This window comes from Solea senegalensis, linkage group LG14, assembly GCF_019176455.1.
Source record: "Solea senegalensis isolate Sse05_10M linkage group LG14, IFAPA_SoseM_1, whole genome shotgun sequence".
In the NCBI taxonomy this organism is placed as follows: Eukaryota; Metazoa; Chordata; class Actinopteri; order Pleuronectiformes; family Soleidae; genus Solea; species Solea senegalensis.
In genome coordinates this window covers 12,218,987-12,234,395 of record NC_058034.1, presented here as the reverse complement: position 1 = coordinate 12,234,395, position 15,409 = coordinate 12,218,987, and the positions used below count along the sequence as shown (strand labels likewise).

The 15,409-nt window shown below is 40.3% G+C and overlaps 1 protein-coding gene across 1 annotated transcript; it reads right to left on the bottom strand.

Moving 5' to 3' along the window:
• Positions 1-1,547: 1,547 nt before the first annotated feature.
• On the bottom strand, positions 1,548-7,294 carry lg14h1orf210 (linkage group 14 C1orf210 homolog). The gene is made up of 4 exons (XM_044043339.1): positions 7,141-7,294; positions 2,981-3,507; positions 2,686-2,874; positions 1,548-2,228 (listed from the first exon to the last, which is right to left on the bottom strand). The coding sequence occupies exons 2-4, from the start codon at positions 3,033-3,035 to the stop codon at positions 2,029-2,031; spliced, it is 444 nt and encodes a 147-aa protein (XP_043899274.1). The 5' UTR covers positions 3,036-3,507; positions 7,141-7,294; the 3' UTR covers positions 1,548-2,028.
• Between the last annotated feature and the right edge of the window lie 8,115 nt (positions 7,295-15,409).

Here is a 15,409-nt window from a genome sequence, read left to right as displayed (position 1 = left end):
GTTAAACGAGAGAATACGTTCCAAATAACCAGATGAAATATGGTTACAAAGTAGGTTTGTTTGATTTATTTTATTCAGAATTTCTGCTACTTGCATATTCATTTATTTCAACATACATTCATGGACAATGTTTCAATGCTTATGAACTCATATGTGAAAGATCTGACTTCATAAATGCATGTATAAAGCTTAAGTATTCCCAAAATTATGTAAAACAGGGGTCTCAAACTCTAATGACACTGAGTGTCTGTAGTTAGAGGGGCATTCAGGTGAAAAAAGTCACCACTTTTTGAGAAAAAGATAGCAAAATAATAATATCTATGATGATATTTTCACATCATTTCAAAATAAAAGTGTTTATTTTGATATGAAATGATAAATAGTTCACATTGTAAACGCATTTATGATGCAAAATGATACAGAAATAACACATTATAACTTGATATTAAGAGACGGGCTGCATGAAATTGATTGGGGCCACAAGTTTGAGACCACTGATCTAAAAGCTGTTTCAACTGAGAGAAAGATATGAGAAAGTTATTACCTGAGGTTTAACATGATTATTTAATGAACGAATTAGTGAAAACTATTGGCAGTTTATTTTATTGCAAATGTTTAATATATACTGTATTTATGTGAAAGGACATGCTTTTCTTTCATCAATATTGTTGATTGTAGCTACACTACTACAAATGATTATAGAAATTTGGGATCTTATGTTTCCCTCCCAGTAAGAGTCACATGTCAAATTGAGATTCTCACACATTATAAGCTTACAAAACATTTGCATTATCATACCCAATATGTAAAAATATGTCAAATCAAACTACTGTACATTATTAAATAATGTACACGATTGAGACTCTGGAGTTTTATTTTGAAGTCAGAATCGACATTGTTCCGGTTTCTCTCCTGCTCGTCTACGTGAACTTGGTTCTCTGTGTTTCCGGGTATAGTCGCTCCTTGTCCTGACAGGCAGTCTCACACACACACGCACACACACACACACACAGACACACACAGACCTGTCAGGCTGCTCCCTTCATCATCACCACAGCTTCCACGACGCTCCAGGGCTGTGTCAGGCTTCAGCTCTGCTCTTCATCTTCCAGTGTTTGTGAAGTTTAAAAAGTAAGGTAAGTATTGCTGGCTCTACTCTGTGACTGGTGAGAGTCAAACAGAGCCAAACAAATGGACTTTGTCCTTTCTTTCATTCATTCATTCATTCATTCATTCATTCATTCATTCATTCATTCATTCAATTATGGGCCTGATTTCTCCTCCTGGGAAGTCATGAATTTATGCTCATTTCCTCCCTATTGTTACTGTCCTTAAAAATAGCAGCATAAATAATTACATCCTCACACATGACAGCTGCCATTTAACCCTGTTTTTTCTGTTGTCTTACCTGCAAAAGGAATGATTTAACCTTGCAGTATACCATTAAAAATGTAGGTTAATGCAAATATATTAAAACTAGTACGTATTGACCCAGGCTAACAGGATTTTTAGCTTCAGCCTATAAACAGCTAATCAATCAGTTTAAATAGATTGTTTAAATATAAGGATTTTAATTATAAGAAATAATTTAAGTTTACCTCAAGCTTTTTAATTGCAGCCCATGGTTTGTATAAATCAATGCACATGTTGCTGTTTTTCACTCAGCACATTTGAGGTCATCCTCAAACATATTTTCCATGTCCCATGTCTACGTTATAATCAAAACAATCAAACATTGAGAAACTGTTAACATATACAGCTACAGAAGGAGAATATGTCTGTTTCAAGACACAACTTTATCCCTTTGATTCATACAAAGTCACATATAAATCACTGTCACCGATGTTGATAAATACACCACACATAGCTTAAATATTAATTGTCCTGTGTATAAAATGCACATTAGTGGAGACCTAAAATATAAACCACATGTTGAAAATGTGTAGAATAATAATTCACCCTCTGTGGGTGTAAAGAAAAGATGATTATAGAGTGGGAGTGGAATTGATGGTTGGCGGTGTAGAGAGACTATGCAATGGAAAATTCAATCTCATCCATCTCCTCTTCGGTGTCCTCCATGATTTCTGCCGCTCTCTCAGCCCGCGCTCTCTCCATGGCTGGGATGTAGTTGTCCTCGATGAAGCCGTCGTCATCCTCCTCACTCATGGACGAGATGGAGTGAGGGCTCATTCCACGTCCGTTTTGGACGTTAAACTCCACCTCTAGGCCTGGAAGCATTCATGAAAACAAAACATGGACTGAATTATCAATAAAGAAATTGAGATCTATGTATAATTTTATGTATCCTATGGAAAAATAGATGCTGTGATCGAGGCCTTCATGTGTACAAAGTACTCATATGTCATCACTGACAGGCATTATAGCCACTGCCCAGAAAATAAAATAAATGGATGCCAAGTGTTTCATTTTAGGGGACAAATGGACAAACAATCATTTTTGATTGAAGGACATGTCAGTGTGCCTGTTTTTCAAAGATACAGAAGAAAAAAGAGCCAATCATAAGTGAATTTTCTGCTGGTAAAATGCAGCTAAACTGGATAAGTCAGAAGGACAACATGTGTTTGACACTCATTACTGGTGATCACCAGTGAAACAGCAATGACATTAATGCTACACACATTTATGTAATACGTTTATTTATGGTAAACAAACAAACACACAAACCTGAGGGCTCACACTGGCTCACAGTGTCCGTCTCCCTCAGCCGTGTGTGGCGGTAACTCGCCAGGTAACGGCGGACCACCTGGCATTTAGCCAGAAGGGTGATGAGGATGGAGATGGAGATGGCTGTGACCAGGACGGCCACCAGGAACTCCCAGTTGTGAGAGGCAGTTTTGTCTGTCTGTCCTGTGACTGTAGGAGGAAGAAGGAAAAAGAAGCACTTGGTCAGTCTATCGCAGGTGTGGAAAGCAGATAAAGGCTCCCAAAATGACCAAATATTTAATTTAATAAATCTCACCATTTTGTGCTATTGTTGGAGCTGCAGAGAATGTGTCATTTGATGAGATCTCCATCTTGCTTTGCTCTTCCTGGTCGGCCTTTTTTTCGTGCGAGTGACTTTTCCCGCGTGGCTCAATTTGCTTCTTATTTGCAAACTGACACAGTTAACTGTTGCTCACAGCCGTGGATCATGTCCCGCGTGCATGTGCTTATACATCAGAGGGAGAACACTCTCTTTCTGCCTCATCCAGGCACTTCTGTGACGTAAAGCTGGAGAGGAAAGTTTTAAACCCTTCACCAAACGATGCAGCCTGTTTTGTTGTCTTTAGCAGGTAAAAATGAGGTGGAACTGAGGGAAAGGTTGCAGAGCAGGCATTCCCCCAGATGAGGGAGGTAGTTGTGTGTGTGATATTCCTCTTGTCCAGCAGTGGGTTTAACCTTCACAGCTCCACCAGGTGGCAAGGTTGAGTGATAGGTTCAGCATTTTCACTCCATGTGTGAGTGGAAATATTAAAAACAGACTCCTCTTGCTCCGTGGAACGAGGCCTTTAAAAGAAAAATGTGGCAAACTGAATGAGAGAAATCATTAGAATCTTTTCATTTCAGCTCTCAACAATCACTGTGGCCCACACACCCCCATGTGCATTGTAGCTTTGAATGCTTTGGTTTCTTGTAAATGCATAATTTATAAGCGAGTCATACAAAGGAATACGAACAATCAGATGACCTAAATATTTCACAGCATATCTGTGAAACGTTTGAGAGTCATTCTAAACAAAAAAAAAAAAGGACACGCCGCCTGAAGTCATGTTTGAGTGTGATGAGCTGTCAGGAACTCATCCACAACAGGACACGTGTGTAGTAAACAGGAAGTCCCACATACTGTAGGACCTTCCTCTGTAGGTCTAGCATAACACTGGCAAAGTCACAAGTGTGTGTAAGAACCTGATAATGTACTTCACAGCTTCCTACAATACATAAACCACACACTTTATGGTTCTCAGAGGGGAAAACACAAAAGAAAGTCCACATTATTTGTGCCGTTTGTTTAGAACAATATCATGTGAAAGTTTATAAGGCCGTAAAACATTGACATTCAGTGTAAAAGCAGTGCAGACTGAACGTGTCCTCACATACTGTTTGTCCATCATTAGGTTTTATCGGCAAAGTTAAAAACATTTTTGAGAAATGCTAATCCATTATTTTTGGCAAGAGAGAGACATGTTTTTTTTAATTCGTTCTGCACAGAGATCACGCAAAAACACCTTCATCGCCCCCCGGTGGCTGCAGTATAGGTCATAAATTCAAAATCATTTTGATTTATATGCAATTTTTCAACTGTGGATGCCAGGCCAGATGTTTCCATTCTCTGCAGTAATATAATAATAATATGTTAGCGGTATTATTTATCGTTTCTTTTAACTCTCCTAAACAAGGCCCATATTGTATTTCCTAAAGAAATAGCGTAGTATTTACTACGATAATGAGCAGATCGTCAAACACACACAATTATTTTGTCCCCTTCTATTATGTGAATGATCCGTCGCTTTACTGTACATATTAATGTAACATTTCACAACATCAATAGCTCCTTGATTCAACTGATGCAAATATGAAAATGTTTGAAAGAAAGACGACGTTTCAGTGCAGTTGTTTGCACATTTGCCAGATATTTGCATGCACAGGGTTGGCTGGCTCTGTGTTTGTTAGCTGTGAAGTTGTTGTCCATGACCTGTGTTAGTAACATATGATGTGTTGTGTTTGAAATGCCTGAATTGTTGACCTGTAATTTATTTTTATTTTTTTTTCAAATCATGACATGTTCCAGGCAAGGATTGTGAAGTAAATAGTAGACATATGTTGCTCAATTCCTGCCTCCCCCTTTCACTCATCATAACATTGCATGATGCAAGTTGTTTTGCAACAGCGTTCTGTAGCTCACCTAAAACTCGTACCAAGTAAACTGATCTTAAGTCAGTGTATCAGTGTATTTATCAGCCACTGTTGTGTTCAGTAGTCCTGAAGCTGTAGACTTTGGGGCAGCAGCCATTAGGCCACTTCCCCTTCTTCTACGGCTATTCTCTTCAGAGGTGTTAGCTGTAAACACAGCAGCACGGCTGCCTTTATCTCTTCCTGTTCTGTCCTCACACAGGCAACCAAATATACACACCAAGCATAATAAGATGAGAAGAACAGGCAGTGAGAAACCATTGTGTGTGTGTGTCACTTGTTTGCCTTGTTTGCTACTGTGCAGTCATTTGTATTTTGTATGTGAACACGCATGCAAAAGGGCTACATTTGCATCTCGGTGTTTGGAAGCAGGAGGCGGTCATTTTTCATAGTCTTCCTTTGTTTCCGCGTCCCACACCGTGAGTTGAGCAACGGTTCATGGTTGGAGTGTCTGACCACTAGATTTTATTAAAAAAAATGGGTTTAGTCTTCTAGTTTGCTGATTAAGGCCAACCAGAATGTAGCTTTGCTGGTTGCAAAAACTCGATTTATAACATCATTAAACATCTCCCTGAATAGTTAAAGTTGTCAACTGCCAGTTCCACGTCTTCCTCAACACATCAGTGTTGTAAATTTAGTTCCCATTTCGAGGGAAAATTGAGGAAAAAGCACAACAGGGCCCCGGACAATCTTCAAAAATCCTTCTTATGCATGACATCACAAGCGGTTGCTACTTATGCAATCAAACTGAATTAAACATCGAAATGATATTCTGACCGAGGGCCTTTCTGTGTGGAGTTTGCATGTTCTTTCCGTGTGTATGGGTTTTCTCCAGCTTCTTTACACAGTCCAAAAACATGCAGAGGTTAATTGGACACTCCAAATTGCCCATACGTAGGTGTGAGTGTGTGAGAGTGGATGGTTGTTTGTGTCTATGTCTGGCGACCTGTCCCTGCTTTACCCCGCCTTGTGACCTACAGAATGTCAGCTGGGATTGGCTCCAGCACCCCCGCGACCCTCATGCAGAGGATGAAGCAGTAGAGGATGAGTGAGTGAGTGAGTGAGTGAGATAACTCAGCATCAGCTATTTGAAACTGAGAGCTCCAGTCAAATTAAAAAAAAACTTCAAAGTGCACGTGAACTCTGCTCACCACAACGTGCATTTGGTTTCTATCACAAATTATACTTGACAGGCAAACATCTCTCTCTGTCTCTCTCGCGCTCGCCTGAAATAATCACAGATAATCATTCTTCACAGATAATAACAGAGGCGTCCTTCAGTTGACCCTCACCCCACTCATCCGCAGAGCAGCATGCGAGCCTCCCTCTATGCCTCTTATCCCACTGCCAAGTTCTGTATTTTTGAAAATGTGTAAAGGAGTCAGCTGGTGCCATTGTTTGTCGGGTTCAAGGTTTAAGGTCTGGTGGAGCAAGTTATGGTGAGAGAGTGCTGGCGTGATGGTAAATTAACTCACAGAGTGTGCCTGTTAATATACAACCCAGTATTTATGTATGCACTATGAATGATGACTTATGGATTGTGCTTTTGTTTTGAAGCAAGGCCATTATGTATAGTTTATGTGCCTTTAAAATGTCACGCTTGGTGTCTGCCTGTCAGTCCTGCAATAACGTCAACAGAGTAACCACAGCAATACAGCACGTGAAAAACTAGACCTGTGAACTGCATATTTTTCTTATTTAAAAATGAGCTTTGGCTCCTTGCGTCATTATTAAATCACTAGTTGAATGTTGAATGCATTTTTTGGAGGAATAAGAAATAAGTCATATTTTGGGTGAAAATATGAAGTGGCCAGCATCAACATGGGGTATGTAACAAAGAAGGCGCCATAAGGACAAATTGATAAATTGATATTTTATATTAGACGTAATAATAAATGTATGTAAATCATGTGTGTATGAAGACATTTATGTGAGGTTCAGACAATGGTTTGGCTGCATCGCTGAAAGACACTCAATGGCAAAAATAACACTGCAGTGGCTGCAATATTGGACATTTTATGTTACAATTTCTATTGTCATATTACTCAGGATTATATCAATGTCTTATGGAGAGATTTTCCTGGCAAAGTGGTTTACAGGCACTTTCCAGCCAACGTAAATCCACATTTACTACATGATTTGACAATAATTACTTTACAGTCAAAAAATGATCACATGATCATTTCGCGGCATTAAGCAGAGACTTTAGAAGACCATTTTGAGTCTTACCTGGTCACCTGTCTGCATTTGTCCCTGCTCTCCGTGCTCTCACGTGTCACATTTGCTGAAGCTTTACATTTTGTTTTCTCTTTTGTCCTTCTTTGCAAAACGCAGCAATGTTGTGCAAAGGTTGAGCAAGGTGTGCTGTGTAGCTGCTGCCCAGAAGGACGGGTTAATGGGTAACTTTGTTACTAAGGTGTGCTGCCTCCCTCCCTCCCTCCCTCCCACTCTTCCCACTCTCTGTCCAATGGCACAGCAGACCTGGTCACTGGCAATGTTGTCACAGCAGTGCCAAATCAAGAAGAAGTAAAAGACTTGTGTGTCACACTCTGTGTTGTCTCGGTCAAATGCAAATGCGTTCACAAGCAAAACTATAAACATCCAAAATAAAGGTACTGTTTTTGTATATATAGTTCCAACTAACAGTCAAATAAGCTTGTTTGATATCTGCTTTGTCAGGTGCCACACCTTTGTGAATACTTTGTTAAAGGGATAGAACACACACGTTATAGTTATTCAATTAAAGGGTCATCTGTTAAATTGCATGACTGCTGTTTCTGACTGGAAACTTCTGATTTGGATATGGCTCAAAGTCTATAGAGAAAATCTCCATTGTTTATTACTTGCCTGCTGCTTTGTTTGGTCATTTTGTGTTTGGCAAATGTGAACAAAGTATTTTAAACACCAATGACAAACTTGCATATTGGAACTTACTGATGGAGGCAGTGAATCAACAACTCTGTGGACTGGTGTGGGAGAGTGAACGCCTCAACAATGAAACCAACTTTAACTTTTATGTTAGAAAAAGCTGCGTGATGGCGTAACAAAGCACCTTTTTAAGACGTTAGATTTAAGCAGGCAAACACTTTCTGTGTTCCTTGTGTTGTGCCCATGTTGTCAGTGGGTGAGAGTGAACTTCCGTGTTTCAGGCTTGTTTTTGACGACAGTGGCGCTCAGTGAAGATGTTGCTGACAAACTATCATTTTAAACTGAACTCCTACAGAAGGAGGAAATCGGACCAGATAAAGTTTATGATGACAAGGACGTTTGTCTTTTATTTAAGATGTCCAGTCTGAGGGGGATGAGTCCAGACCTCTGGTGGCTGTGAAAAGGAAAAGCGAGGGGACCCTGAAAACAATAGGACGACTTCCTGATCACTTGGCAGTACACTCACACTGCACATCTTTACATCTCCCCCACTCTTCCTCCCTCTCTCTTTCCCTCCCTCCCTCTTTCCCTCCCTCCTTTCCCCCCTGGATGTTCCAGGATGCTTCAGCTGCTTGTCTTGGGGCAGATGGCAGGGACGAGGATGGGCAGGGATGATAAAATGATAACTCAGCGTCAGCTGAACGACACAGGAGGGGTTTCCCAAAGTAAATACAAGGGCCTGTTTGCTTTTGGTTGACTGCTGGACTTTGAAAGATCGTGCCATATACCTTATACGTTCATGATAAAGCCATGTCTGGGTATTGATTATGTTCAACAAAGCTGCTGCTGTGAGTGTAATTGCAGTTAGTAACTTTAAACATATTTTCATATGCAATTTTTTAAATAAACTTAGGAAACAGAGTTAAGAGAAAGTGAATTGAAGCAGAAATATGATTTGTTTTTTTTAATTTAACTGTTTTTTATTTATAATCTAATTGATTTATTTTCTGATTTTGTTTTCCTCTTGATTTGTAAACACAAGGTCAAGACCATTGATGGCACCAGCAGAGTTCTCTGTGTCTGGAGTTTTGGAGCAGATGAGGGGTTTTCCTCACTTTTGCTACAGTGGGATGTTTACTGTTTGTCCTCTCAGTGGAGTTGCGGGGGTCTGAGGTCACGGCCTCGTCTGTGGTGAAGATTGCCTTGAAAAGTCTCTTCAGAGGGGGGAAATAACAACACGTGTCGGCCCTGTGTGTGTCTGTAACAATGGACAGTTGCTCTTGTGGAGGAAGAACTATGTGACAAACAAGCCTCCCACTGGACGTTAAGCATCACATTGAGACAATCCTCCGCACTCTGCATGGTGCAGGGATTGTTACTTTCTTTACTTTCCACATTTTCTTGTCTCTCACAAAATTCCTTGTCATCACCCACACAGTCTGCCACAACCACAGTGTCAATTTTGTATGACCTTTATCTAGAAAATATAATAACTTGAGTTGGACTCTCCACACCTCTGCATCAGAAGCTATGAATAAAACAGCCGCAGTTTTATATGAATTTTGCATTATTCTCTGACTGCAGAGAATGATATACAGGCACAGTTGCCGTTCAAGCTCTCAGGGAACCAAGACTTTTTCACGTCAGTAAAGTTCCACCACCCTGTCATCAACGGCAGGTTATGTTTGATTCACAACCTGAGTGGAACCAAACGCGACAGTGTAAATTAAGCGGATCCCAGTGATGCTCGACAGTTTGTCTTAAAATTCAGGGGACAAATTGCCACCAAACATTTTGTCTCTTTCGGATACCACTGCATGTTCTTAGTTTCCTTTGCCATTTTCACCAGCACGTTGTCCTTCCGTCCTCTTCTTGTCCTCTGATGACGTGGTTTCAAGCCAATTCATTTTCAGTATGAAACATGAAACAAAATGAGTCCAGGAACTTTGATTGACTGTCCCAGAGCCTCGCCAGTGTGAAAGGGCCACGAGTTGTCTTGTTATAACTCATATTAAATTAGACACTTGATATCAGGGCTCAGATTTCTTTAATCTAAGCTGTGGCGATGCATGTAAATGGCGCCCTTTCATCTTTCACTTGGCTGTGGTGGTGATGACCCAGTTTCAGTGCAGCAGAGGTTGTTTAGCTTCATCTAATTGAATCTACAACCTAAGAGTTTCCTGAACCTTCACACACTCATTGTTCTGACATTAGACGATACACCTCAGCGGCACCAACATACAGAGTCTGTATCTGTTTAAATCCTGCCACCATTTGCAAGTCTAAAATGTCACATGGATGGATACTGGATACTGGAATGACTGCTTATTAAATCACCTACTGTTTAAAACACAGGGCTGAATTTTTAACATCTTGCTTAATGGTCCCTTGAATGCATTCAGGTCCACGTTGTGCATTAATCAGTGGTTTCTATTACATGTGAATATAACACAGTTGTGTGGCTAACATTGTTGCCTCACAATTGTGAAACTTTAATTTTCAAAGTGCAACAAAAACCACTCCTAAGAGGGAAAAACTAACAAAAACAGCTAAAGCCAACAAACAAAATCACTCTTTTGAGGAAAGTTAAGAAACAAAAAACACTCTTTCAAGGGAAAAAAACTACTAGAAAAAACAAGGGCTTGACAAAGTAGCGAACAAAAGCACAAAAACCTGAAGAGACAGTTGCACAGAGTAAATACTGATCATTTCTGACAAGACAAAGACACAGGAGTTACTCTGGTTCTCTGGAAGACAAGACGAACTGGCAACAGGCGAAAGGCAGACACAGACCATAATATACACACGGTAATGGGGAACAGGTGGAAACAATCAGGGAGGGGCAGACAATCAGACTGGCAGGAAAACACAAGGGGAAGGGGCAGGTTACCTGAAACGAGAGGAGAGAGAAACTTCAAAATAAAACAGGAACCACAAGACAACAACTACTACTAACAATAATAATCAAAACAATAATAATAATAATAATACATTTTATTTAATTTTATTTACTAAACACCACCAGCTTTCTTGGTCATGACAGTCTGCATGCTCTCCCCGTGTGCAGGGGTTCTCTCTGGGTGCTCCGGCTTCCTCCAAAAACATGCAGATTAGACTATTTGGACTGTGTGAGTGAGAAAGTGAAGGTTGTTCGTCTCTGTACGGTGGCCCTGTGTCAACTAAAATTGGCTCCAGCCGCCCCGTGACCCTCATGTGGAAGACAAAAAAAGCAGTAGAAAATGAATGAATGAATGAATGAATGAATAATAAACCTGCTGATGCAGAAACAGAAACAGCCTCTGAGCAACACTGCTTTAAAAAGTGTCAGCGTGGTCCCTGCACTGTACCTCCGCCTGATCACGTAGACCCGATACATTTAATGCACGGAAAAGTCGACTACGTTTAAAAGATACGATCCAACCGTGCATTTTTCTAATCCCACCGTGAAGCTGTGAGAATGTTTATGCGAAAAGTGAGAGTGCTTCGGGATGGTTCGGAGTGGAATTTGCGTTTCACGTGTCTCATGTGGTGCCCATGAGTATCAGAGTCATACCACTAGTGTTTTTTTTTGGTTCAGCCTGGAGGAATGATCTGTTTCTGCAACTCCTTCTGCAGTCGTCCAGTGAGAAATTTATTTTTGGAGAACATTCTGCAATATTGGGTTATTGTTATGGAGGCCACAAGAAAGCATAGAAAACAAGATTATTAGAGTTATTAGGAGTTTATTATTAAAAAAAGGGATCTAATGAAATTTGAGAAGCCCATGTTCAATGTTTTGGCATCAGCAAGTGATCTGGGAAAGGAAACCACAAAACCTTGAATTTGTAAATGTTTATTATATTATATCATATATTATACATTATATCAAATCATTTTAGCAAGGACATTCACAAATCTGATTCCTAAAACAATGTGTCTTCACACACAAAGTCCCGCTGAGATTAAAGTCCACTTTAACCCACATTGAAATACTTAGAAATTAAAAATTGGAGGACTAGACTTATTTTACTTTTGTTACATTTTTCAAAATAAAGTGAGAGAAACATTATGCAGGACACCTGTACTGCATGTGTTTGATGTTTCCTGAGTTTTTGAGATAATGCTGTAGATGCAGGAGAAGACTGAGCCGCATGACTGTACTTTGTTGCCTTTTGGAACTGTTTTAGATGTCTGCAGATGTGACCAGATATAGTTCTATGCACGATGAAGGGCTTAAAGTTGCAAAATAATGCTGTGAAACGTGAGCCTCCTACAATAGCATACAACAACGGCAACACCTTCTTTGGTGAATTTCAATGCATGCACGCTTTGCAATCACAAGCCATCCATCTCACACTTGCCGTGTCCTTCCTATGCAATGGGTTATGGGAACAAGAAGCCTGCAGAGCTGTGTGACCATGTCTGTGTATGTGTATGTATAGTGGTGTGTGTTGAGCAAATAGCCATCAGACAGAAGCCCAGAGAGCTTCCATCTCCACCCCCGCCATCACCTCCACAGGCCTTTCCTGCCTGTAGGGTGATTCCTGCCCCTGTGCTCCCTCCACTTCCTTCACACACATATCAGCCTCCAGCAGGAGTGCCTCTTCCTGAATGTGGCTCAAGTTCTCTGGACACTGTGGACAAGCAACAGTCCATCTCTCTTTCTCTGCTCCCTCAGGTCCTCATGTTGTTCGGAGTGAGTGAGTGGTTTTTTTGATTGTATGTCAAATAAAGTTCAGTGTTAGTATTGCAACGCTTAACCTGCAAAGACAAGCTCGCAGATCGTATTCAGCAACGTGATCTTTAAAATTAGCCGTGGTCATGGTCAGAACTTCCACGTGTTCTCGATGTTGCAGCGGTCGCCACCATCAACCATATCTCCACAATGGCCACCGTCTTCTCTTGCACGGTTTGGTGTCTTGAAAATGCCCCTAAATAGTTTTTTTATCTAATTTATCTGTCATTTTATTTTCCCTAAACTTTCCTATATGCAGTCTTCCGCTCTCGCATATGCAACCACAGCTGAACACATTCCCCTGAGGAGTGTTAATGCAGTGTGTCTTGTTGATCTTGCAGGTAAAAATAAGTCAATAAGTGAAGACAAGTTAGCTGTGCTATTTTTCCTTTGGACCTGGACACTGTTGAACTGCAGAGAGTCAATGATCACGGGGGGTTTCCTCCTGGAAACAACCAGAGATTTGTCATCACTGACTCACACCACTGTTTACACTTATCAGTTCTAATTCTTTTCAAGTTGTTTTTCTAACCAACCTACAGTGGTTGGTAGATTACAATAATATATCACCTGCAGATGACCTGTTTGTCCTGTCTTGCATCATTTAGAAAACAAATCTGATGGCAGACCGACACATGCTCCACGGAGATGTAGGAGAATGGAAATGTAAGCCTGCACTGGTGTAAAGGTAGAAAGGTGCGAGTTATGGCACCATTCAATTGTTCCCTGGTTAACCTAAATCATTTTAATTTCCTCATAATACACTGTTGAATCGCACTGTCACATCTGCACAATATCTCTGCTCTTGCCTTTTTTTTCTGCCTGTCATCACAGAAGTCCAAGGGTGTGATTCAACTTCCTTAAAACAAAAAAAAACAAAAACAAAAAAAAAACAACGCCTATTCCAGAGACATGTTGACTGAATTCAGTGCCCCTCCCTTTACGCAGATATCCGTGTTCCATTGGGACACACTGGATTCAATTTCTATATTTATGATATAATAGCAGAGATGAAAACAATAGTGGCCATTTCTGACAAAGTAAAGTCAGACAAAGTCGTGTCATATTTATAAAAAAGGCCTCAAGAAGCAAGACAATAACTACAAGAACTATGATCACCCTCTCACCCTCCGTATCTCGCCGTGTCTGCTGACTCTCGAAAATCATGTTGTCCCACATGATCTTGCACTGGGAGGAAATCCAGCACTTTTTCACACTCGAGGTCGACTACATGCTGTTATGATTAGGGTTTCCTTTGTCTGATCAGGTTTTCCATAACACCTTAATGAGGTGTTTCTGTGTGTGTATGTGTGTACATGTTTTTGTTCCCTCGTTAGGACCTTGTCTGGCTTAAACATTGAATGAGGCAGAACCTCATATTTGAGTAACCAGTTAAGTTCAGGGCTAAGATTTTTAAATTGTGGTTAACTGCTCATGGTTAAGGCTTTGTTTAGGCTGCCAATTCAACGTCCTGAGAAGAATAGCTGCACAAACCCGTGTGTGTCTGTACTGTATATGTACCTGTGTGAGGTCAGCGAGGGTTTCAACGTCAACATCCATCAACATCCTGACAGTATGGAGAGTTTATTTGGTGTCAGACTGGAGGGTCACACTGTTCCACATGTGTTGACAGACCCAGATCACTAAATTCTCTTTTTAAGTGGCCCAGTCTCACCTCCACACCAGTTTTGGAGACTGGTGGGGGTGTTGGTGTTAGGTCACTATTTTCTTTCCAGTCTGGGTTGTGATGAATTGAATAGACAGGTAGATAAAGGTTATAAACAAATATTGAAATTTACGTCTGTGTAAGTGCATGCATGTGTTGTGCAGAGTATACGGTTACAGTGCGAGAGTCCTGCTCAGTGTTGGCCAAGTGTATTATCTGATCTAACGTATATCAGATCCCAATTCTTCTTCTATATGAAATAAAAATGAACTAGGAAATGTAACTGTTTTTGGCTGCAAGTTTACTAGACGAGGGGTGTCCAAACCTTTTCTAAGGACCGCCAGATTCGATAATGATGTGAAAATCCCCGGGGGCCAATAATACCTTCAGATCTTTTTCTTTTTCTTTTTTTTCTCTTTTTTTTAACAGTTTTATAGTTACTTTACTTTCATTGTCACAAGTATAATTTTTTTTAACCAAAATTAAGCCACGCAGGAGTCGACAAATGAAAAAATATCAGATTTTCTGTCCCACTCCGTCCCCAGCTACAGCTTTCTAAAAGGAACTACAACTTGTTCTTTATTACAACTACTTTCTTTCTACATTGATTTCAATATCTCACCACCTCATTCATGTTTCAGGGAACTGGTGATAATTCCTTAACCTAAGGTTTGCTGCTGTGTTGCTTTACTAGCACATCTATTATGCTTCTGCCTTCCCAGTCCATCAGTCATGATCACTCTGTGTCACCACAGCTAACAGCAGCATGCAACAAAAGCCAAGAATAATTGTCAAATTGCAATCATTTAAAAAATAGCCATCATGGACGTTGCAGCCCTTGTATTATCTGAAATATAACAGCTAAGCTGCCAATCTGCCCAAAGCTCATGGTATTTACACCATTTTATCCCTAAATAAAAGAAGTAAATAAAACATCCTTTAAATGTAGTCGTATTGGTGACATTTCCGTCACTGCTTTGTGGAATGAAATTAGGGTTCCTGTGTCTCGTCTTCTAAGACCTCTCTTCCGATTAAACTGATTTATATATTTTTTGATCAAATGGCCTCAAACTCATGTCCATGTCACAGAGCCAGTGCAAAGACGCACCGAGGCAGGAAACAGACGGAGAATTATGCAAGAAATCAAATCAGTTTCATCGTACAAGCGGTTTCAATGTTACTAAAACATAATCTTATCTGTTGTTTATATGTTACATTTGTGTGGTCATTGCCCTCTTATCTCTTATAGA

Coding starts and splice junctions, on each gene's coding strand:
- lg14h1orf210 (XM_044043339.1), bottom strand. CDS start 3,035: ATGGAGATCTCATCAAATGACACATTCTCTGCAGCTCCAACAATAGCA. Junction 2,875..2,980: donor TCCAACAATAGCACAAAATG/GTGAGATTTATT, acceptor TTCCTCCTACAG/TCACAGGACAGACAGACAAA. Junction 2,229..2,685: donor GAGCCAGTGTGAGCCCTCAG/GTTTGTGTGTTT, acceptor GAATGCTTCCAG/GCCTAGAGGTGGAGTTTAAC.